The following is a 24691-nucleotide window of genomic DNA, read 5'->3' as shown; positions in this document are numbered from 1 at the left end:
TAAGACATACCTTCCAAACATCACAGGAATAGCGCGAGAGATAATTCTTCCCCCATGATGGTTGGTTACTTCATCCCACATTTTCTCAAATTCATTACAAGAAGCACTATCCAAAGGCCAGAAAAAGTGAACCTGCAAATATTTGAGTTAGATATCCACCATGAGATAGAATGCATGATTAACCACACAAGTTTTACTCTAAAGTCAGCTACTTCGTATTATTTCTAGATAAAATAATTATTTGCAAAGTAATGTGGGTGTTGGTGGAGCCATGAAAGGAGAGCTTTACTTGGTCGTGACCAAGAAAATATTGCTTGGCAGGTAAGGAATGCCTAACTTATGAATTTATCTTTTACCATCCCATGATTGAGACCCAATTGTTCATAAAATGGCCGTAAATCCTGTCGAAAATTGAAAAGAGTTATGTATTGATCTGAACATTACATGTGAATATATACAACAATCCTAGCATTCCTAAAAAGTAAATTAATAAATCAAATCCCATGATTTATGGGACACCCTAACAAAATAGGAAACTTGGCTGTATAGGCCTAATTCTAAGGATACAATCTGTTATTAAAAAGAATATCCTAAAATAGATAACTAATTATACACAGTTTTCCCATTCTCCCCCTCAAGCTGGTGAATAGGTATTCTCCGTTCCCAGCTTGGAAACAATAGTTTGGAAAACAGAGCTACTCAACCCTTTGGTAAGGACATTAGCAAGTTGACCATGTGTAGACACGTAAGGTGTACAAATCAATCCACTCTCCAACTTTTTTTTGATAAAGTGTCTGTCAACTTCAATGTGCTTCATTCGGTCATGTTGTACGGGATTATGAGCTATGATGATTGCAGATTTGTTGTCACAATAAAGTGTCATAGGGCCATCCCACTTAATCTTCAAATCTTCAAAGATGATCTTCAGCCAAAGTAGTTCACACACACCTTGAGCCATTGCCCAGAATTCGGCCTCTGCACTCGACCAAGCTACCACACTTTGTTTTTTACTTCTCCATGTCACAAGATTCCCACCGAAAAAGGTGCAATATCCTGAGGTTGATTTTCTATCAACAATTGATCCAGCATAATCAGCATCAGTGTATGCCTCAAGTACCAATCCTCCATTTCTTCTAAACATGATAACTTTCCCTAGTGTTCCCTTGAGATACTGCAACATCCTCCTCGGGTTTTCCAAGTTTAATACTAGAATCCATGGGAGTACTTGCTGGTTTGCATGCTGTCTTGCCAGTTTCCTTGAGAAGATCTATGACATATTTCTGTTGAGAGATAAAAATTCCCTGCCTAGAGTGAGCAACCTCATTCTTAAGAAAATACTTCAGTCTCCCTGACGCTTTAATCTCAAACTCTTTAGCCAAATATTGACTCAAGACTTGTTTCTCCTTAGCATCATCCCCTGTCACTATTATGTCATCAACATACACTAGAAGGACTATAACTCCCCCTAAAGGAGAGTGTTCAATGAACAATGTGTGATCCCCTTGACTTTGTTTGTATCCCATAGCCAACATAACTCTTGTAAATCTCCCAAACGATGCTCATGATGATTGCTTAAGGCCATACAGTGCCTTTTTCAATTTACACACAGTTTGAACAGCCAACTTCTTCCCATATCCCGGTGGAACCTGCATATAAATCTCTTCCTCTAGTTCCCCATGTAAGAAAGCATTCTTGACATCAAATTGTTGCAACTCCCAACCATAATTAGCTGCTAGTGATAATAATACTCTAACCGTGTTCATCTTTGCAACAGGAGCAAAGGTCTCTAAATAATCAATCCCATAGGTTTGAGTATACCCCTTGGCTACCAACCACACCTTGTATCTCTCAGTCGACCCATCTGCCCTATACTTCACCGTATATACCCACTTACAGCCCACCGATTTCTTTCCTGCCGATTCACCAACTACCAAGTCTTGTTCTTTTCCAATGCCTCCATCTCTACATTCATAGCTTGTCTCCATTTTCCATTGGACAAAGCCTCGGATAATGTGGTAGGAATGGTGATGGTATTTAGGCCTACAAGAAAGACTCTATGGGATGGTGAAAAATTCTTAAACGACAAAAAATGTGCAAGAGGGTACAATGGTTGCTTTGTGCATTTTCGAGTTCCTTTCCTAATGGCAATTGGAAGGTCCTGGTCATCATTATCAACATGAGATTCAGTTTCATCTTGCAATGGATGGTTAACAATTGTTACCTCATTCAAACGATCTGAGTTGGACTCTTGGACCTGCATTGGTTCTGGAACAGCCATTTTCCTTCTTGTGAACATCTTGACAAATATGGTATTTCTAGGAGAATAATCGGCCTTTTCTTTGGGTTCATTTGGTGTTTCAGGCACAGGTTCAGAAGAATTCTCAGGTACATGGTTGGAACAAGATGAATAAGGAGGTACAGGTACAGGGTTCGAGGTTTTAGACATAGGAATTGATGGCAAATCAAGCAAAAAATCTTCCTTATCTTCCCTAGTTGAATTCTCCCCCTGAAGATAAGGATTAGTGAAATAAGACTCTTGTTCATTGAACATAACATCCACCGAGACATAGAATTTCTTTGATGGAGGGTGGTAACACTCATATCCTTTTTGAGTCGAAGAATAGCCCACAAAGACACATTTTAGAGCCCTCGCACCCAAAAAACCTAGGAACAAGGTTGTTTGTAGTGGTTAGGTCTGGGTAGAATGTGGAAAGTATGTCCATAGGACTCTTGAAACCCAAGACACTTGAAGGCAAACGATTTATCAGATAAGTGGCTGTCAGAACAGCTTCCCCCCAAAAAATCTTGGACACATTTTTTTGAAACAACAAAGCTCTGGTCTTTTCAAGGAGATGGCCATTTTTCCTCTCTGCTACCCCATTCTGCTATGGGGTATTCACACAAGATGACTCATGTACTATTCCTTCTGTCTGAAAATATGGGGTAAGAATTTGATTGAAATAGTCCCTGGCATTATTTGACCTAAACCTTTTGATATTGACCCCAAATTGGTTTTTGACCATGGAATAGAAATTTAAGAACACAATACTAACATAAGACTTATGTTTAAGCAGGAAAATTCAGGTAACAAGAGTGCAATCATCAATGAAAGAAACAAACCATCTTGCCCCAGAAACATTAGAAACAGTAGATGGACCCCAAATATCACTGTGAATAAGATAGAAAGGAATTGAGCTTCTTTTGTAACTAATTGGAAAAGGTACACGCTTGTGTTTAGCAAGTTCACATACCTCACACTGAAAGTTTTCTACATCTAAATCCTTAAACAAGGAAGGAAACATAACTTTAATAACCCTAAACGATGGATGTCCAAGTCGGCAATGACGAAGTAAAATTTTTTCTTTATTGGATAAGACAAACTCTTACATAAAGGAAGAAGATAATCTGTCCTTGGTCATGTGCAACTGACTTGGTGTTTCAAGATAGTAGAGGCTATTCCTTTCCCTAACACATCCAATCATCTTCCCCGAATCCTTGTCCTGAAATATACAATTACTACTATCAAAAATCACATTACAACATAAATCTTGAGTGAGTTTATGTACGGAGACCAGATTTGTGGACAATTTAGGAACATGAAGGACATTTTTCAAAGTTACTGATGGTCTTATTTTCACATCCCCAAAACCAGCTACAGTGATCAAGGATCCATCTACTGTGGCTATTTTCCTACTGATTGGGAATGGAGTATAGGTTGAAAAAATAATGGATAAATGGGTCATATGATCAGTTGCTCCTAAGTACATGACCCAGGAGTTGGTAAAGGTCTTATCTAAGACATTTAATCAAATAGAATATGGAAACTCACCTAAATATGCCAAAGAACAAGTACCTGGAGATCCTTCAGGTTTTCCAAGACTGTTGATAAGTGATCTCAGCCTCTCAATCTCTTCTTGGTTCAAACTACTCAGCTCCTGCGATGTCGATTCACCTTGTGGTCCTGCAGCAATGTGGACTTGTCCATTGTTCCATGGTTGTCCTCCTTTTTGGTCCCATTCTCGGCTTGGAGGCTTTCCATGAAGTTTCCAGCATTTTTCACGGGTGTGACGAGACTTCTTGCAGTAAGTGCACCATAATCCGTCACGATTTTGGGTTTTCGGCTGGCCACCTTTTTCTCCTTCAAGTGTTGCTCCTCTCTCCATGTTTGTGGCTGATTTATTGTTACCACTAGCCACTATAGCCGAACTATCAGTGATTTGTGGTTCAAGCATCAACCCTCTTCTACTTTCTTCACTTTGGATTATAGCCACTACATTGTTAAAGCTTGGAACCTCCGGCTTCCCAAGAACTTGTATCCTCACTTGATCAAATTCTGGATTAAGTCCAACCAAAAAATCATACACCCTATCTTGATCAATAAAGGCCTTTAGAACCGCTGCATCATCAGAGTATTTTGTTTTTATCACCCAGTAGTGATCCAATTCCTGCTACAAGGATTTCAGTTAATTTGCATATTCAGCAACTGTTTTATTCCCTTGTTTTGCAGCCATAGTTTTTACCTTGACCTCATACACTTGTGTTGCATCATTAGCCTTGGAATAGGTTTGCTGAATTGCATCCCAGATGTCCTTTGCAGTAGCCAAAAACAAGCATGTGTCACTTATTTCTGGAATCATGGAATTCCACAACCACGCCATGATCAAAGAGTCTTCTTCATCCCATGCTTCAAACTTAGGATCCCCTGGTTTAGGACCTGTACCCGTGAGATGGCTAATCTTTCCCTTGCCTTTCAACACTGTGCAAATGAGTTGAGACCACTTAAGGTAGTTCTTTCCATCTAACCTGTAGGAGGCATGAATATTCTGCAATTCTCCTGCTTGTTGGGGTCGGATTACCCCTTCTACTTGGGTTGTAGTAGTAGTCTCCACAATTTCTGACATCTTGAAGGCTTGAACAATCAGCTAATCAATGATGATGTCAGCTGGAAGCTGAAATGATGATGACAACTGGGAAAAAATGAAACCCATATAAGAGAAAAATTGGCAATGAGGGCAAACAGAAGTTTTTAAGGATTTGACGAAACAAGCCCTGTTTGGTAGAAACAGAGGTGCACGAGCTCAAAAAATAGAGTAGAACAAAGGTCTGCAAAGACAGGAAGAAACCAGCAATGAAGGCTGGGAATATCAGCGATGAAGGCTGAAAAAAAAATTTTGAAACCCTAAGGAGCCTAATTTGGCTCTGATACCAAGTCGAAAATTGAAAAGAGTTATGTATTGATCTGAACATTACATGTGAATATATACAACAATCCTAGCATTCCTAGAAAGTAAATTAATAAATCAAATCCCATGATTTTATGATTTATGGGACACCCTAACAGAATAGGAAACTTAGCTGTATAGGCCTAATTCTAAGGATACAATCTATTATTAAAAGAATATCCTAAAATAGCTAACTAATTATACACGGTTTTCCCACACATCCATTGCCTAAACAACTAGATTTTGCGGTTTTTGAGAGAAAGAAAGGAAGAAAAGAAGGGAGTCACACCAATAGTAAATTATGTCACTTCCTAATATGACAACTAATTCTCTGAAGTCTTAGGTTATTCATGTCACTGTTTTTCAACTCAAAAGTCATGATTTGAAAATCTTTTCTGCACCTTCGCCAAATTTTTTTCATTCCAAGGAACCAAAAAAGAAAACATCAGTATTATATTACATTCTGTTGTTTTATCTTCCATTCATAAAGTCATCAACGAAAATAAATAAGTGAATTTGAGAATCAAAACACTGGAAATGTTATTACACTCCCAGTGGCTGTACAACAACAATAAAACCAAGCCTTAAGTCCCACTAATGGGGTCAGCTACATGAATCATTTTCTGCCAGTTTATGCGATCATGGGAAATTTCCTTCGACAAATTTAGAGTTATTAAATCCTTAGTCACTATCTGTAATTTTAGGTCTACCCCAACCCCTTCTACTGTCCCTCACAATAACCAATTCATCTCCCTCACCAGTGCACTATAGGGCTTATGTTTCAAGTGCCCAAAACCATCTGAGTCGTCTCTCCTTTATCTTATTTTCTACAAGAGCTATGCCTAACCTACCACAAATATGTTCATTTCTTAATTTATTTTTTAACTTATACTACTCATTCATCGAAGCATTCTCATCTCAACAACTTTTACTTTTTGGATAGGTTGTTTCTTACTCACCCAACGTTCTGATCCATATAGCATGGTTGGTCTTACAATCATCTTATAAAACTTTCCTTTCAATTTTAAGGGTATTCTACACACACTTGAAGCACTTCTCCATTTTACCCAACCTACTTTAACTTTATATATTACATCTTCATCAATTTCTCATTCCGCTTGCATAATAAATCCAAGGTATTGAAATCTACTAGTGCTATTGATTTCTTCATCATCAAGTTTAACTTTGTCTCCTATATTCCTCCTACTATTACTAAAATTACATTTCATATATTCTATCTTATTTCTACTCATCCTAAAGTCTCTAGATTCTAAAGCTTCTCCCCATAATTCTAACTTAGATTCTACTCCATCCCTAGTTTCATCAATCAAGATAATATCATCCGCAGACAACATACACCATGGAACCTCATTTTGGATACTCCTAGTTAGTTCATCTATCACTAACGCAAAAAGATAAGGGCTCAAAGCAGATCCTCTGTGATTGGAAATTCTCTAGTCTCTCCACCTATAGTCCTAACACTAGTCATTACTCCATCATGCATATCCTTAACGACGTCAATATATCTGCTACATATACCCTTTTTGTCCAAAACCCACCATAAAACTTCCCTAGGTACCCTATCATGCGCTTTTTTTTCTAAGTCAATAAATACCATATGCAAGTCCCTCTTCTTTTCTCTAAACTTTTCCATTAATCTTCTTGAAAAATAATTTTCAATTCCTTGCTGCCAAAAGAATTCTTTTTTTCTTTTGGTCATTTTTGGGGTGGCAAGTGCAGTAACACGGGTTCAAACCCTGGAATCAGTTTCTCCAGAAATGGGGGGCTAGATTACCTATCATCCACCCCTCCTCTCTAAGCAAGACCCAGGTTCATGGGCCAACATTTTCTTGTGTTTTCCCATTTTCAACCCAAGAGAGATTATCACTTTCAAAACCAATGATTGCTGGGAAGTATGGGGAAAACCACTTAATTTTTCTATTTCTCTTCCAATTAATTCAGCCAAATTTATATTGAATAATTAAAATACCAAGTCCTAAACATTCCTGCATGTCGTGCTCATAATTTTGCCAACATCTATTTAGTATCACTTATATTTTTTGTTTTCGTTTCTCTAAAGTGAAGAAACAAATTACGAAAACCTGTTTCACTTATTTTAGCATTTTCTAAGGTTCCATGCCAAAAACATATCACTCGCAATTTTTCTTTTTCTTTTTTTTTTTCAAAATTATTTTGACATTGACATGAATGTATATAATCCGCCAGACTGTTATTTACACCAACATTGTCTTCAATACCAAAACATAAAGAGAAACATACATGTAAACACGTCAAATAATACAAGCTTCAACACAACCATCAATAATTGAGTTGACTAAAAAGAAAAAATCATAAAAAAATCACAATGTTTTAAAAGGCACACTCAAAGCGCGTCTCAAGGCAACGCATGTACAGAACACAGTAAGGCTCCGCTAGAAATACGTAATTCGCAAAAGGCAAACGCTTTCATAAGACATTTGCCTCATCCCAAAGATGCATGCCTCATACGCCTTTTTGCTGAGGCATTTATCTGACAAGACCCCTATTATTGAATCATTAACTTTATATGGTTTTAACATAATGAGCAACTTCTTTACAAGTAAAAACATATTTATATCCATCTTACTATTACTCTTTCTATGTAAATCATGATTTTATAGTTGGTAACTTGGTAGGATTTTGCAACTTGTTCATTTATTTAATTCTGCAGGCTCAACTTATATGTGTGCACTCTCCATATTTGTATTTTTTGTTGGTAATGTTCTTTGAATGGTTGAACCATGAAAACAATTATCCATTTTCATTTTATTTTTTTTGTTCAAGCTTAAGTTGTAACCATACAATGGCCTACAAATGGTTTATAAATTATATTCACTTTTGCTTCTGAGATTTTCTTTCTTGATTAGGTGTCAAATATATATATATATATATATATATATATATATGTGCAGTTTATCAATATTTTCAATAAAAAAAGATAGATTGACAAAAGGGCTATGCCTGAAAGCTTTGAGATTTATGCCTTGCCTTTTTATGGACAAAATGCCACACCTTGCACCATCGCGTTTTACAACATGGAAAAATCAAGAACATAAGCTCACACCTGGTCGATTGATCTTTGTGCTATAAGACGGCGATAATCAATCTCACTACCAATCAGAATATCCTCACAGTGCTTCTCCAATTCTGCAACAAATTTTAGGAAGATTTCCCTCTGCATGCCATCCTGCATGAGCAAAATTTGTAGAAAAATGTAAGAACAGAACATCATTTTCACTTTGAAACTCCAAAACCAAATAAATTGTGAAAATAACCAAGGAATATAAACAGAACAAAGAAGGATATTTGATAAATTTAATACTATGCATTTTCATTTTGGCTCAAACATTGAAACATATTAACAGACAAGCAGAGAGCTCAAGATTCCAACATGACCAGGTGAGAACTTAAACTAATGAAAAAGAGCTGAAGCTTTTTGAAATAGGATAAAAAATAACCAATGATAAATGTCATAGAAATAAACTGGGCGTTATGCGAGTCACTGTTTCTCAAGGAACTCAGCCAAAGGCGCACCTGATTTAAATCCTTAGGTGCTCGATTACTCGTAGCCACAAGAACAGTGCCGGTACTCAACAATCTGCTCACAATTCCAGATAAGGCCACAACAGCAAATACGTCAACAGTCTGTAATAGAAAGCAACGCACTTTTAAGCCATAAAATTTGCTGCAAACTGACAAGCAGGTTTCCGAGCAATTCACACACACACATGAAAAAAAAAACAAATGCATTCAAACAATAATTCAGATTAAAGCTAATGCAGTGGCATTCAATAAATGGAATTAAAGTGGCCCTCAACTGATATGCACAAGACTGAGGATGTAACATGCAATATGTCATTGAATTGGCTCAGCAGGTAGCTCACAGCCAACATCCACTTTAGATGGATAGCTCAATAAGTGATTTTGACCTTCAACCCAAGCGGACAGAATTACCAACATATAGATTATCTTCAACTTAAATCTACCACATAAATGGCCCTACAACATATGTTGGTTCTGCATAAATATAACAAAGTGTTTGTGTCAGGACTCTGGACCAAAATCAAGAATATCTAACAAGCTACATGCCATGAGATTTTTTTGCCAATTAGCCATATCAAATTTACATAATCACATCAAAGCTAATAACCAGTTCGTGTCCTTTTTATGTAGGTTGTGAATGAAAGACATGAATTGCTTAAACATCCTTTTGGAGACAGAAGAATGATAAATAAAAGGGAAAAAAAAATTGTAAATAAGAGCACAAGAAAAAATCTTTCAAATTGTAATGTCAAAATATCAATAAGAATAAACACTTGATGCTCATCCTTTTTCTCACCTGTATCTCATCAAAGCAAAGAATGCTTGCTCCTCTTTGATTCACTTGCCAATCTATAAGAAATTTATCCGCTACAGCGCTAAGAATGTTTTCCATCTTTACCTCTTGATTATACTTTTCTTCTGCAGCCAACCATTCTCTAACTTTTGTGTCAAAGCCAAGATTCATAATCCAGCTAGAAATGCCTGACTGCAAGGACTTCTCTGCCACTTGATTCTTCCATATCTTATGCATATGTTCATGTATTTCAAGCATAGCCTGGGAGGGAAGATGTCAAAACATAATCTCCATTCAGTTATAAATCCATAAAATTTGATGAAATAACATAATCAAAAAATGAAAATGATATTTTAATGAAACGGCATAGGGTGTTGACTGAGTAAAATATTTAATATTACAAAATGCAATAACAATGTATGGTATACGATATAATAAGGGATGGCAAAGCTGTAATAGGTGTGTCCCATGATGCATTTGACTATTTGAGCAGCGTTCAAACCTCACCATCCCCCCTCCCCCAATTGCTTATTGAAAACCTGATAATACCACAGAGGAATTACAGACAATTATCCCACAATGCATTTGAGCAGCTCTCCAACCCTCACATGCATGTGTCCGACAGCCACAACAAAACATCCTTTGCTCCAATGATTTTTGTCAATTACCTTGACCACCTGCTTCAAGATAAACTTTTTGAATGATCCTTGTAAAGTATAAACACCTGAAAAACAACCAACACCCACAACTCTAAAACACAATTTCTCATACATATGTATGATGATGTACCTAATGACAACTACAAAACATTCCAAGTCCTTTGGTCCATTGATTTACTTGATAACTCTATCTCAAAACATTCAGCACTTTGCCTTATAACAAAAGAAACCATCTTTTCTAAATAACCGATTCTGATTTAGACCTTCAACCCAGACAAACAGAATATTTCAACAACATAACAAAAAGGGTTGCTGCCTTCTTTAGAAGAAGAAAAAGGATGGCTACCTTATTGCAAAAAACAAACCATTCTTCTCTAAAATTACCTATTCATATTTGCTTATTACTTCTCCATGGCACCACAGAATCTACTTTGCAGATTGGAATGGGTCTATCATAGTCTCTCTTACAGAACCACCCCAATTAATTCTTAAAAGGTCAGATTTGACAACCCTCCGATCAACTTAAAAGAGCCTTGATGCCTCTCAGACTGTTTTTACCCTACAGGACTTGTCCTTATACGTAGGCAGCTCTTTGCTTCAGTTTTGGACTCAAATCCAGACATCTCAATGCTTGACTTGCAGGCCCCACAAAACATAAAACAGGAAAATCATCTTTCCTCCAGCCATATGTCTATTTGAAACTGTTCCCAAAAAGGGGCAAAGGGCAGTCCAGTACACAAAGCTCTTTCGTGCATATGGGGGGTCTGGCGAAGGGGCGGACGGCAGACCACTATGGGTCTATAGCACCTAGCCTTACCTCACATTTTTGCGAGAGGCTGTTCCCACTTCGGCATAAAGTTCTCAGGTGCTCTCCCATCCTCATCAATGTCTAGCCCATACCTCATAATGAAACATAGCTCCAATCACCAGTTTGTTTTGAAGCCTTATTCTCCCTTCCAAGCATTTGTCTATTTTATTTTGGCTTGGTTTGCCATTTTTTTTTTCTCTCTTTTTATATAATAACCTTCTTCTGGTTTGTATGTGCAGAGCATGTTCTATCACTGTTTCATGAATTGTATAAGCATGATGGTCCCAAAACCCAAATACTTGTATGTGCCAACCAAGGTCTTAAATTTTGATTTTGACAAAAATTTTGAAGCTCCAAAAAGAAAATTTCTGTGATGGAAATTTCAATTTCCATGTAAATTTCGATTTAGATTGGAAAAAATGATGGAACTTAGTAGTAAAGCATGAAATTCTTTTACGAAACTTTAGAAATGGTTAAAATAGACATAATAATGCAAATTTTGGGAACATCCCTGTTGTGTGTGAGATGCAATAGTTGTTCTGTGTGAGATGCAATAGTTGTAATATAGTGTGCACGTTAAACATATCCATAATATAACATGTGTACTAGACACGTTCGGTTAGTATCAATGAAATTCATAAATCAATTAAATATTATTTATATACAAATAAAGATATTTTAGGCATGAATAGTTAAATAATATGTTGTTGTAAGTTTAATTTTTCATACAATTTCAAACGCCCTAGGAATAATCTTTTTTTTTTCCAAAAAAAAGAAAGATTAGTTAAGAGAAATTTCACTTTGCATCTAAATCTCACATTTGAATTCCAAGGATATTTCATTCCATACTTAAAATTTCAACTTTGCTAAAATTTTGAAATTTCGATAAATTTTAGATGATTCATTGAAATTTCAATGGAAATTATGCAAGGAGGAAATTGGCTGCTGTTTCAATTTTGATGGTAATGGAAAGTGGATTTTCTACGGAAATTTCAACAATAACATGGAAATTAAGACTTTGGCACCAACTGTTAACTGCATTCATTGATTAATAAGTGCCGAATTGCTGATCATGTATCATTCTTTGCTTGTGTTGTGGTTTTTTTTATCTTGCTTCTATTTTCCAAAAAGCACTAGGTTCTTTAACTGTTTTGTTTCTCTACCCTTATTTTTCCCTATTTTAGCTTTATAATTTCCTTGTTCTAGCTATGTAATGATAGTGGATGGTTTATTGCCTTTTGATTGTTACAGGCAAGGCTTTTATGGTTTATTGTTTATATGTTGTCTGTATTATAGTTATAGTTTTACAACAGTCAACAGGTATGAACAAATCTATGATTAAAGGGCATAGCTTTTTAAATTGGAATTTATATAAACACTTGATGCAAATTCAATGATGCTTGAATGCAGTTTTTTTTTTTTTAATGATAAACATTTGGATTTAAAAATCGTTATTAAGTTATTACAATAAGTACATATTCAAAAAAAGAAAAAAAGAAACATGTCTTTATTTTGTTTTTCCGTTTTTAATCCCAATGTCCTTTCTGTGTCATGTCTTGATGTCTTTTAGATTTGGTGTGTCAATATGTTGAACACACATCGTAGCAGACATGTGCGGGTGTCCGTCTCAATGTCACCTTCCATGCTTTATAGCTTGTTAATAATTTGACTAGTTTGCGAGTTTGCCATTGAGACTGGACTCAGCACATTGGTTATATATGAAAGGTGCCATCCCAATATCTTTTAATCAAGTGTTTGAAATTGTAAATTGAACTAATTTACCATTTACACAAGCAAAGGATGAATTAAATGGCTATTTTGAAGAATAAGGATGTGGTCCCAAACAGAACCAGTCACTAGCATATTAAGAGCACTGCCTAAGGGACGCATTAAAATTCTAGAACAGTGAAGACTGCAGACAATCAAATCAAAAAGCATCATCTCTGTCAGGAATAATGGCATAAATATAGATGAATGCCCATGTATTAGCTGATGAATTTTCTTAAGTGAAGATACCTGAGAAATAGAGAAGGGATTTAAGACAACATCCTACTCCTTGGAAAACAGCATATTTTGCACAAACCAACATGTTCACATGTATGAAACAATTATATATATTATCAAGACATCACTGCAAACATGACTAATACTCACCTCATGAAAATGAAACCTTCTTCGATGTTTAACAATTCCTTCAGTGGCACTATAGAACATGTCCATAAGCATTGTCTTCCCTAAACGATGCACAGTAGTATCTTAAGTTAACCGTGAGTTTAAAATGAAGAGAGAAAACAAAACAGAAGGCAAGATAATGTCCTAACTGCAACTTGTAATTTCTGTAAGGGTAAATAACTGAAAGAATGATTGATGCAACCGGCATGGAGAAGATTATCTCTTTTAAATATACATATTTTTTTTGTTTTATTTACGGCATTTTTTTAGGACCATATGTTCCATATTTTAGGGTATTATTTTTTAAGCAAGATTCTATGGTATTATTAAGCTTACTTCAATTACTTTTCTAATTGTCCAAGCGTTGAAAGCCTATAAAAAGCCTCCATGTATTAGTTTTATTCAAACTTGAAAATGCAGAATTAAAGTATTTGGGTGCAGTCCTGCATCAATGACACATAAGATATGTTAACACTTATCACCCAAAAGTTTATGCAGTTAAGCTCTCAGGAATAACCTACAATGTAGAACAAACTAACCCCAACTCAGAAACCACAACAATTTTTTATTTTTTTTTATTTTTTTTTTTTAAAGGCAGCCTCTATTGCATGTGCAGATGCAAACTAGTGCAAAAAATTGCAGGGGATAAATGGTAACAACAAAAAACAAGTAATAAATGAGAGTAAGGAGGTTCCCACCCGAGACCTCCAAAGAACCAAAGCACATGAACCATATTAACTTACCACTTAGCTCCAAAAGCATAAACTAGTAAGAAATGAACCGAGTATATCAAGCTAAAAGATACCATAAATAAGAATTTAAGTTTCAGTTTTCTGCCAATTGGATGGCAATTATTCCAGCTGAAGTCACTTCACTGACCAGCGTCAATAAGATATGATAGTCATACCACTTCCAACACTTCCATAAAGATAAAGTCCTTTAGGAGCTGGAGGAGCAACTGGACGGCGACCGACTAGCACATCCAACTTCTTCTCTCGATTTAGATATGAAACCCATTTCCCCACTCCAGGTTCTACACTGTTAGGTTTTTTCCTGAATTCAAAAGAAATTCAAATGATACAGAATGGAAATACGAACTGATCAGTATAACTGAAAGAATTTAATTTATGATCCAATGTAGTAGATGATTACAAATCGTCCATCATATAAGTCTAGATATGCACTTAAACACATAAATCTCACTCATAAATGGAAAAGATAACAAGACATATCTTATTTACCTAAAATCATAACTTAAGTAATATAAACCTATATAAATGCCTTTATTTTCTTATGTGTGTGTGTGTGTAAAAGAGCGAGTCTTGACCCTACCATAACAGTGTTGCACTCAACAAAAGGCACATGTCCATGCCACAGAAGCACCCTCTCTAAAATCTTGAGCTAAGGCTGCATGCATCATGCTCCCCAGACCCCTGATATGGCAGAGCTTTGAACACTGGGCGTTGCATATAAATTTGTTTGTATACACACACACACACACATATGGGAAAACAATGATAAGCTTTCAAAATGAGATCTAATCTGCATATGTAAACAAAAATATGGGAAAATTACGATAAGGATTCAAATTATGCAATATGCATATGAAAACAAGTACCTTATCCGACACAATCATATTTGAATAACTAACTCAATAATTATATGTAAGTTCATGCTGGCTTCTTGGTTTCAAAAGAAAAGAAAAAAAAAATAGATTACGGTACCAATGGTGCCATAGAGAGCAATAACGGCAGTATCACAAGCTGGCAGCACAAAGGTATGATAAGCACTGCCCCTGATCTAATAATAGTATTGGTGATAGAGTCGAAGCACAGGTGAAGAAGTTCGCAGGCTGATATTAGTCACGAAAGATGGACTGCTAATGGTGGATTGGCGACCACAACAAGAGCTGTGATGTAGTAGGTTGCATTCGCAGCAACGGTGGGCACCTTGATGCTGAGGGTTTTGGTAAGTAAACTTCACATTAGAGCTTGTGCAGTGATGATTGCCCTCATCGAATTCAAAGCATTCCACTATAGTTTGTGCAACACTATATAAAACTGCATATGTTTATCCGGAATTAAAATGAAGGAATTAGAACTTGATTCTTTCACTGTGGTTCAAGTGTTTGCTGTTTATGATAACACTTATTTTCTCAAATGATGATATTGAGTTGGTTGTAAATATACGTACTATTTTACAGATTTTTGAGATGGTCTCTGGTCTTAAAATTAATTTGGGGAAGAATGGAGTTGGTAAACTTAGTTTTGATAGGGTTTTGGAATTGACTTCATTAGCTGGGCATGGCGTCCTAGATTGGTATTGACTTATTTAGGAGTCACTTTGGGAAGGAAATCTTATTCTTTAGCCTTCTTGGATCATGTGGTGCTAAGGTAACTACGTGTTAGGATGGGGGGAAAGTTGCTTTATTTTCTTTAGGTGGATGTATCACCCTCATTTATGCTAGTTTGTCTACCATTGCCTTGTATTTTTTGTCTTTGTTTAGGATCCTCAGTGGAGCCATTTAAAAGCTTGAGAGGATTATGAAGGATTTTCTTTGGTCAGAGGCAGGTGAGAGGAGGGACCATTTGCTTAGGTGGTAGGTTGTATGTAGATCAGAGGAGGAGGTGGGGTTTGTATCTTGGTTTTTTTTTTTTTTTTTGGTTATCCAATAGAGAAAGAAAATCATTAACAGGAAAGAAAAGAATTTGCAAGGGGTGGAGGATAAGAGGTCCTCCTAAAGCAAAGAAACAAAAAGACAAATGAAATTACAATAATGCTCCCCTTCAATTCCTCTGAAGGCCTGACAACAAGAATCCCCAAAGGGGGGGGGGGGGGACAGCAACAACAAAATCAAAAACCGAAAAAAAACAAAAAAAAAACAAAACAAACAAACAAACAAATGAACGAATGAGCCCAAAAGGATGCAAGGAAAAGCACTCTACCCAAAGGAAACGAGAAGGAGTTGATTTCCCATTAAATATTTTTGCATTCTGTTCCATCCAAAGGAGGGCAAAAGATAGCACGTCTCCAAAGAACGAACACTTCCTTACTTCTTCTGAAGCCTCTGTGATGCACCTTTAGGACGCATCAATTGTCCATGGGAATACCACAGCCTCACCAAAGATTGAAAGAAAAAAGGGCCCAAAGCCACTTAGCCAACCGGCAGTGAAGGAACAAGTGGTTGAAAGTTTCATTCAACTCATAGTCATAGCACATGAAACATATATCTGGACTCATAGCTTTATAAGGCCTCCTTGTCTGCAACAAATCATTGGTATCAATCTGGTAAAGGACCAAAGTCCACATGAAAGCTCTAATTTTGAAGCAAACCTCTGTCTTCCAGGTTCAACGGGAAAGTACAAGGACTCAAATATTTCATAAGTTGAGCCAAAAAAGATTGCGTAAAAAGAACCAGAGGAGTCTCCTACCCAAATCCCCAAGTCGTCTCTCGCTTCGGGAGAAAAACACTCCAACATTCTCAACAAAACAGTTAAGTCAACAACCTCTATCTCATTGAGATTCCTAAAAAAGTGAAAATCCCAAGAGAGAGGCCCCATCCAAAGTGTACAAATTAATAATTGGGGAATTATGTAACCTAAACAGTCTAAGAACACTATGATTTTTTTTTTATTTTTGCAAAATATATTGAAGAAATATATAATAATGCATTGAGTTAGAATATTATTATAACAATATGTCATTAGTCCTTAAGTATAATCTTATTATATCAATATTTTCATTAGTCTTTAAGTATCAATATTGTAATATATTGTAATGCGAGTGTAAAAAGACATGAGAAGAGGAGGGATTTTCTTGTTAAGTAGCCTGAATTTCCCCAATCCCAAATTAGATTCCCACATCTCCAACCTTCTTCTAATTAAAGGAACTTGATTCCACTCAAAGTATGAGCCCCAGCTATGCCATTCTGATTCTAACAAGGACACCCTTCTCTTCTCATATTTTTTACACTCTCATTATATAAAATATTATAATATTGGTACTTAAGGACTAATCGTAATATTGTTATAATAAGATTATAACTCAATGCATTATAATATATTACTTTAAAATGCTCCCTAAGTTCTCTTTCTTCTTGTCCGTTTCATCTATGAGTTAGGAACAAGGTCAAATGATCAGTTAGGGATTCCTTTCTGGTTTCTGCTACATAAACAGCATCTTTGTTAATTATGGTATGAACGGCACTGTAAAAGAGAAATAAATTTGTTCAAAATTCAATTTCCACATAAAAACAATGGAAATGATTTATTTTTCAAGGGGTTTCCAAGTGCCTTCCTAACCAGTGAAGGCATAATCTAGATTATTATTGTGCTGCGTTTAAGACCTTATATAACCTTACATAGACTTAATAATGTTTTCTATTAATCATGTCTTAGACCTATATCACAGGAAAACCATACCCTGCAACAATTATTATTATGCTCCAGATGACCGCGAAAAAATATACAATGGGGCCCAAAAAAATTCACTACTTTGCAAATATTAGGAGACAAGGAATTTAAAAGAATTTCCAAACAGGAATTATAGAAAAATAGCTTGCCTCACCATGATACCAATTTTTCAATAAGTCTATTCCGATTCTTGTTTACAGTTGTCCACATACCCCCCTGCTGTTTGTGCTGAGCTTCCTCCATCAAAAGTCTTCGCCGTTCATCTTCCCTGCTCTTCTCCCACTTGGCTAGGTTTTCCTGCAAGAAGTAATTTGAGAGAGAGAGAGAGAGAGAGAGAGAGAGAGAGAGAGAAAATTGTGAAACTGAATATTTGGATACTTGAGTTTCACATGGAAAACATAATTGAGATTATTGGTACATCATATCATCAAAATGAATCGTACATGATATTCCTCCATATCTTTCTCATACAGGTCCAACCTCCCAAGTAGATTTTCCAATTCCAAAGCAACTTTTTCCTGATATGGATCATGTTGCAGCCTCCCTTGCTCAACTAAATTCTTGTACTGCACAAGTGGACCTAATGGAGATATTATTGGATAATAATTTTAAAGCTAAATCTAGGAAGAGGCACCAAAAGGCCCAACATGGACTGATTAATCATAAACAAATGGAACACCAATTTTACAGCATGATGAGGATCTAATGCTGCAGCTCAAATGATGAGACCATGCACCTTTAATTGCAAGCGAAATGTCAGTCATCTATGTGCTCAAAATAATCAACACATGAATCTCTTTCACTGTTCAGTCAGCAGGACTTAAAAGCACTTAGGCTACAAATGCACCATCAACGGCAAAAAATGTAGTTCAAAATATAATCCCCCAATAATAAGGTGACCTCCTTCTTGGTAGAAAACCCTTTTTTTCTCATAAAATGGCTGTAGCTAGCACAAACAACTTCTACTTGAATGCAGAATAGAAATTTATGTGGCATCAAGATTTTAATTCTATCTATAGTTCTAAGGTTGGAGACTATAAACAAAACAACACCAAAACCTTTAGTTCCAGTAAGTGTATCTAAATAAATTTTTGTTTCCACAGGAACATCCTCTGGGGCGACCAAATCCCTCCTGAATACCTTAATCCCTGCTTTTCTAGGTCTATACCTTCACCACCTACTGTCTCTAACATCAATAAAATCACTCTCTCTCACTTGTACTCTATTAACCTGCATAGCAAAGTACCCAATTCATCTAAAACATCCTTCCCTTGTCTTCTATAACTACAACTACCAACTTACTAGGGATGAGACAATTTCCTACTTATATTTTAAAGTAATACTAATCCATCTTAATGTGCTAATTTCAGCCACAATATCTGATCCTGTAAATGATTCAATATAATGGTTAAATTGCATTCAGAGATACACTCCTCTTGAGGTTTATAAAATCTGCACTTATCACTCTTGAAGTTTCAAAAAATGCACCTACATCTGTTCTAGTGCTAGATTTCTTCATTTTATCATATTATTAATAAAAAGTCTATGATACCTTTTGAATATAATACGAAAGCATCTGGTCTTGTATAAGATCTGAATGAACAGCATGACCACAAATGGCAAAAGTTTATGATCCCACGCCAACCTACCCTCCCAAAGTAGAATAAGTAACATATAAAACATATATTTCGGTATGATATATTATTTATATACACATTTTTTATATATTTTTTTAATTTCAAAGATATATTTTTTTAAAAAAAGTTTAAATAAATAGGCATAGACAAAGCCTGTTCATGCCTACTCTGAACATTGCTCGATTCACAACCGCTTTGTTCAACTACTCTTTCCCAAAGTTTCATCGTATGACTCATAAGTTTAATTCCCCGATAGTTATTACAATTTTGAATATCTCCTTTCTTTTTGTATGTAGATATTAAAGTGCTTTTCTTCTATTCATCTGGCATTTTCTTAGTTTTTACAATTGTATTAAATAAATTAGTTAACCATATAATTCTGTTATCACCCAAGCATTTCCAAACTTCAATTGGGATGTTATCTGGTCCAATAGTTTTCCCATTTTTCATTTTTTTAGTGCAAACTTAACTTCTTTAACTCTAATTTTGCAAATAAATCTTATATTTTTAGTCTTTTCCTCATGTGACAATTCTAAAATTTAAGCCTTCTATTTGGTTTTCGTTAAACAACTTACTAAAGTAACTTCGCCATCTTTCTTTAATATCTTCGTCCTTAACCAAGACAATATTATCCTCACTTTTTATACATTTTACATTTCCTAAGTCCTTGCTCTTCCTTTCTCTAGCTTTAGTAAATTTAAATATATCTCTTTCCCCTTCTTTTGTACCTAATCTATCATACAAACTATTAAATGATCTGTATTTGGCTTCACTAACGGCCCTTTTGCATCTTTTCTTGCCTCCTTATATTTTTCAAAGTTATCTCTATTTCTACATGTTTGCCACGTTTTATACCAAATTCTTTTTATCTTTATGATTTTTTGTACATCTTTATCCCACCACCAACTTTCTTTGCGATTTGAGAATCTTCCCCTTGATTCACCTAAAATCTTTTTTGCTATCTTTTTAATAGAGCTAGCTAATCTATTCCAAAGAGTATTTGTATCTATCCCATCCTCTAAGGTCCAATCCCTATCTTTGATCATTATATCTTTAAATTTTATTATATTTTCTCCTTTTAGGTTACACCATCTAGTTCTCCTACACTGGTTTATTTTATCCTTTTTCTTCCATTTTTTAATACATATATCTAACACTAAGACTCTATGTTGTGTGGTTAGGCTTTCACCTGGAATAACTTTACAATCCTTGCATGATAAACGATCTACCCTCCTAGTTAAAAAAAAATCTATTTGACTTCTATTTTGTCCATTTTTAAAGGTTATTAAGTGTTCTTCTCTCTTCTTAAAGCAAGTATTCATTAAACTAAAATCATATGACATAGCAAAGTCTAAAATCATCTCCCCAGACTCATTTTTGTCTCCATATCCATATCCTCTATGTATCCTCTCATAATTTTTATTATCTCTTCCAACGTGTCCATTCAGATCTTCTCCTATAAATATTTTCTCATTCCCTAGTACGCCTTGTATAATACTATCCATATCTTCCCAAAATTGTCTCTTAAGATTTTCTGCTAAGCCAACTTGAGGAGCATAAGCACTAATGATATTTATTATCTCTTGTCCTAATACCATCTTGATTTTTATAATTCTATCCCTTACTCTAGTTACATCCACAACGCTATCTTCTAAGTTGTTTTCTATAATAATGCCTACTCCATTCTAATGTTTTTCTTTTTCAGTGTACCAAAGTTTAAATCCTGATTTATCGATTTCTCTAACTTTCTCCCCCACCCACTTAGTTTCTTGAAGGCAAATTATATTAATTCTTCTTCTAATCATTGTATCCATAATTTCCATACTTTTACCCATAAGTGTCCCTATATTCCAAGTTGCTAATCTAATCCTAATTTCCTGAACTAATGTCTTCACCTGCCCACGTCCAGAATGATGCAGGAACCCTCGCACATTTGACACCGCACCCAGGCGCCGACACCGCATCCCACATAGTGAAATGATGCCACAACAGACAGCATGAATATACACTAGATAGCACATATCATTGGACAGCACACTGTGGTAAACAGGTTATATTGAAAATTTTGTACTTTCTTTAGTAACTTCTCTAACTAGTCATTTTGGTTCAATGGCAGAGCAAGGTCCCAAAGGAGCTCGCCATCTCTAAACAATCCCTTGTCAATTAAAAAATTCTTTGATATTTTACCATATTTTGCAGCCATGCTCAAATAATCCTCCTCTAAACCCCCCCCCCCCCCCAATTATGCCCCTTAAGAGAGTTTTGAATAGCCATTAGCCAACTTCACTTTTAAAGTAATGAAAGATTGAGTTCATTATTAAGTATAAATCCATTTGAAATAAATCCATTTGAAAAGAACAATGCTTCCACAAATGATCATGTCAACTTTGATCAATTATAAATATAATAAAAATTTTAGAATCTAGTTTAAATTTTCATTTCCTTGCATTTTCTTTATGTTGTTGCATAAGAATAAATTTAAAAATACATTATAATTCATAAAAATAAATTTACAAATATATCATGACTCGTATTTTGACTGTCTTGGGAAAACTATCTTCCTTTGCCGCTGGCTTATGGAATCTTTGTGGATTCCATGATTGATTTACCAAGAATTCCGTATGCCCACAAAGGATTTACCCCAAAATCCTTTCATGACAAACATCTTGGAATTCCTGAGGATCCAATATTCCACAAAATATAAGGACATCTAACTCACCTATTTCTGTAGAAGTATTGGATTCCTACAAAAATGGCATCGTATCTCCAGGAGTAGGATCTTTAGGCATGAGGTTACTTCTAAACTGAATGCCCAGTAAGGGCCTGTTTGGTATTGGCATTGCCTTTGGTGTTTCGTGCAGCTGTTGCTATTGCTGTTGCAATTTACTGTTGAGGGTTAAGGTTGAAAAAAGCTAAGGGCATGTTTAATTGTAAAAAACAGTATTCATTTTACATTTTTAGTTTTTTAAAGAATTATAAATGGCCGCTTACTTTTTCACTTTTCTAAAATTTGTATTAAACAAGTTGAGAATAAAGGATTTCTTTAGTTGCAAAAATAGTTTTTATTTTTCATTTCTAGATTTCTAAATAATTACAAAATCACACTTTTGTTTTCCAATTTTAAAAATTTTAAAAAATATAGAAAATAATAAAAAGATTTTTTCCAACTTTTCTTTAGAAATTTAGAGAACTAGAAAACAAGTTGGCATTTTTGTAACTATTTAAAAATTTAAAAATAGAAAAAAAAAATTACCTATTTTGCACTAGTGAATGGTGCCAAAACTTTTTGAGGCACCGCTTAGTATTATCTAATGTTATTACTCCTAAAATGTCGACAGTCAACCGCATCCTCCAAAAGCATTTAAAAGGCCAAACCAAACACATCCAAAATCTGAGACTATTTTCAAAAACACAATATCCTCTAAAGAATTTCTTGCAGCACTGAAGAGTTAGCTGAACTTTTTATAATTCTTTGAAAAACTAAAAATGAAAAATGAAAAATGAATTTTCTAACAGCTAAACAGGCCCTAAATTTTGCAGCTTCTAACAATGACTTTTAGTCAGGGCCGACTCTTCACAATATGGGGCCCTAGGTGAGATTTAATCAGGGATCCTTAATATTTTGTTTAATATTTTTGTTTTCTTTCTTCGTTTTTCATATTTTCTCATTGACATAATTAAATTTCAAAATTAACACTAACTATAAATTGACAAATTATGTAAATAAATAAAAATAAATTTAATAAATCCATATAAATAATAGATTGAAATAATATAACCTGATTATTATTATTATTGCAAATCAATCGGCGAGCGAGGGTTTAGAGATAGCGGATTCTTGCCAGATACAATGTTCTAACCTCAAAGTTTCCAAAATTTAAGAAAAAATAGAAAAAAAAAAAAAAAAAATTCAGAGTGAAAATAATAGAAAAATAATGCACAAACATTGAAATCAAAATTAGGGTTGATGAAAATTACAAAGAATCGGAGGCCCGCAGATGATGAACACAAGAGTCGGAGCAAAAATCATAGAGAGACTGAGATATGAGAGTGAGAGAGTATGAGAGATGGAAAAATTTTTTTAGAGGCTAAGAAAGAGATATGAGAGTAATAGATGGTTAGAAATATAAAAAAGTTGTTAGTTCGTAAGTCAATGAGACTTGAAAAAGAAATTGCATTTATTTTATATTTTAAAATACAATTTCATTTGTTTGTTAGTTGGGAAGTTAATGTAAGGGAAGAGAATATAATAAAAAATGTTAACATTATTTAATTAAAAAAAAATGGGGGCCTAAAAAATATATTATTATATTTAAAAAAATTTGGGGGCCCAAAATTTTTGGGACCCTAGGCGAGCACCTTAGCCGCCTAAAGGAAGAGCCGGCCCTGCTTTTAGTATCATATTAACTTTTGGCACCGATAAGTATTACCCACTGTTTATACTCCTAAAATGTCGACTGCATCCTCCAAAAGCATTTCAAAAGGCCAAACCAAACACATTCTAACTCTAACACTATTTTCAAAAACACATTATCCTCTAAAGAATTTCTCGCAGCACTGAAGAGTACATAAACGCATTAATTGCTGAATTTGAGTTAAGAAGCAGTCAAATTAAACAATTAATTATTAAACAACAAAAGCACGCCATAAGAAGTGCACTGTGTTGATTTAATTCCAACATAGCTGGAAGAAATGATTTCAAATTACGGAGAAAAGAGAGAATGGACCTGCACGTTTAGAGCTGGAAGAAAGATGCGACTGATCAGAGTAAAAGCGAGGCACGCTGGTGCCTAACTTAGGGATTCGACGAAGAAACCCCGAAGAGTGATGCGAATAGAACAAATAGACTCCTCTCATATTACCGAAAGCTCTTCCTCTCTCTCTCCCTCTCTGTGAAGGTGTTGATCGGGATGACGGTATCAAGTCCCAGAGCACACAGACGACTGCAGGATCGCTGTTTCACGAAGCTTTTAGTTCCGTTTGATGAAAGATTTTCCTCGAGAAAATAAAAGGAAAGGAAAATAAGACTATTTTTTATTAAATATTATTAAAATAAATTTTTTATTAAAAAATTAAATATAAATTATATATATAATTAAAATTTTTATTTTATTTTACTTTGTTTGATAACCAAACATCAAATTGTGAATCCTTTAATATTTTTTCATTTTTTTAATATTTTTCAAATTCCAAACGAGCCTCGGCCAACGATAAGATAAAAAAGTGCAAGAAAACGCTAGTGACGAGGCCAAAAAGCATTGGATCACCTAGTAAATGATTCAATAATTATATTTCTAGATTTTGAATAATTTTTAACTAATGACTATTGAGTTAAGTAAATTTAAAAAAAAAAAAATTATGCGGATTTGTTTGTCGTTAAAATTATAAAAGGAGTTAGCCTTTTCA

The 24691-nt window shown here is 34.9% G+C and overlaps 1 protein-coding gene across 7 annotated transcripts in view; it reads right to left on the bottom strand.

Moving 5' to 3' along the window:
* LOC131152068 (uncharacterized) overlaps positions 1–24296 on the bottom strand; it is a 45606-nt gene extending 21310 nt beyond the window's left edge. For 5 of the 7 annotated variants that reach the window (XR_009135837.1, XR_009135838.1, XR_009135836.1 and 2 more), the window contains exons 1-9: positions 24013–24269; positions 18092–18228; positions 17803–17945; positions 14144–14289; positions 13219–13298; positions 9601–9858; positions 8796–8906; positions 8326–8448; positions 11–132 (exon numbers count right to left, since the gene is read on the bottom strand). Coding sequence is in view for 2 of the 7 variants with exons in the window: in XM_058103673.1 (XP_057959656.1) it covers positions 11–132; positions 8326–8448; positions 8796–8906; positions 9601–9858; positions 13219–13298; positions 14144–14289; positions 17803–17945; positions 18092–18228; positions 24013–24142 (1250 nt within the window). In the remaining 5 variants the exon portion in view is untranslated. Of the gene's footprint in view, positions 1–10; positions 133–8325; positions 8449–8795; positions 8907–9600; positions 9859–13218; positions 13299–14143; positions 14290–17802; positions 17946–18091; positions 18229–24012 lie in introns of all 7 variants that reach the window. The other 2 variants (XR_009135835.1, XR_009135839.1) reach the window with 2 other exon arrangements.
* Between the last annotated feature and the right edge of the window lie 395 nt (positions 24297–24691).

Source organism: Malania oleifera, chromosome 3 (assembly GCF_029873635.1).
Source record: "Malania oleifera isolate guangnan ecotype guangnan chromosome 3, ASM2987363v1, whole genome shotgun sequence".
Classification (NCBI taxonomy): Eukaryota; Viridiplantae; Streptophyta; class Magnoliopsida; order Santalales; family Ximeniaceae; genus Malania; species Malania oleifera.
Note: the sequence above shows the minus strand (reverse complement) of the source record. Positions and strands in the feature narration are given on the sequence as shown.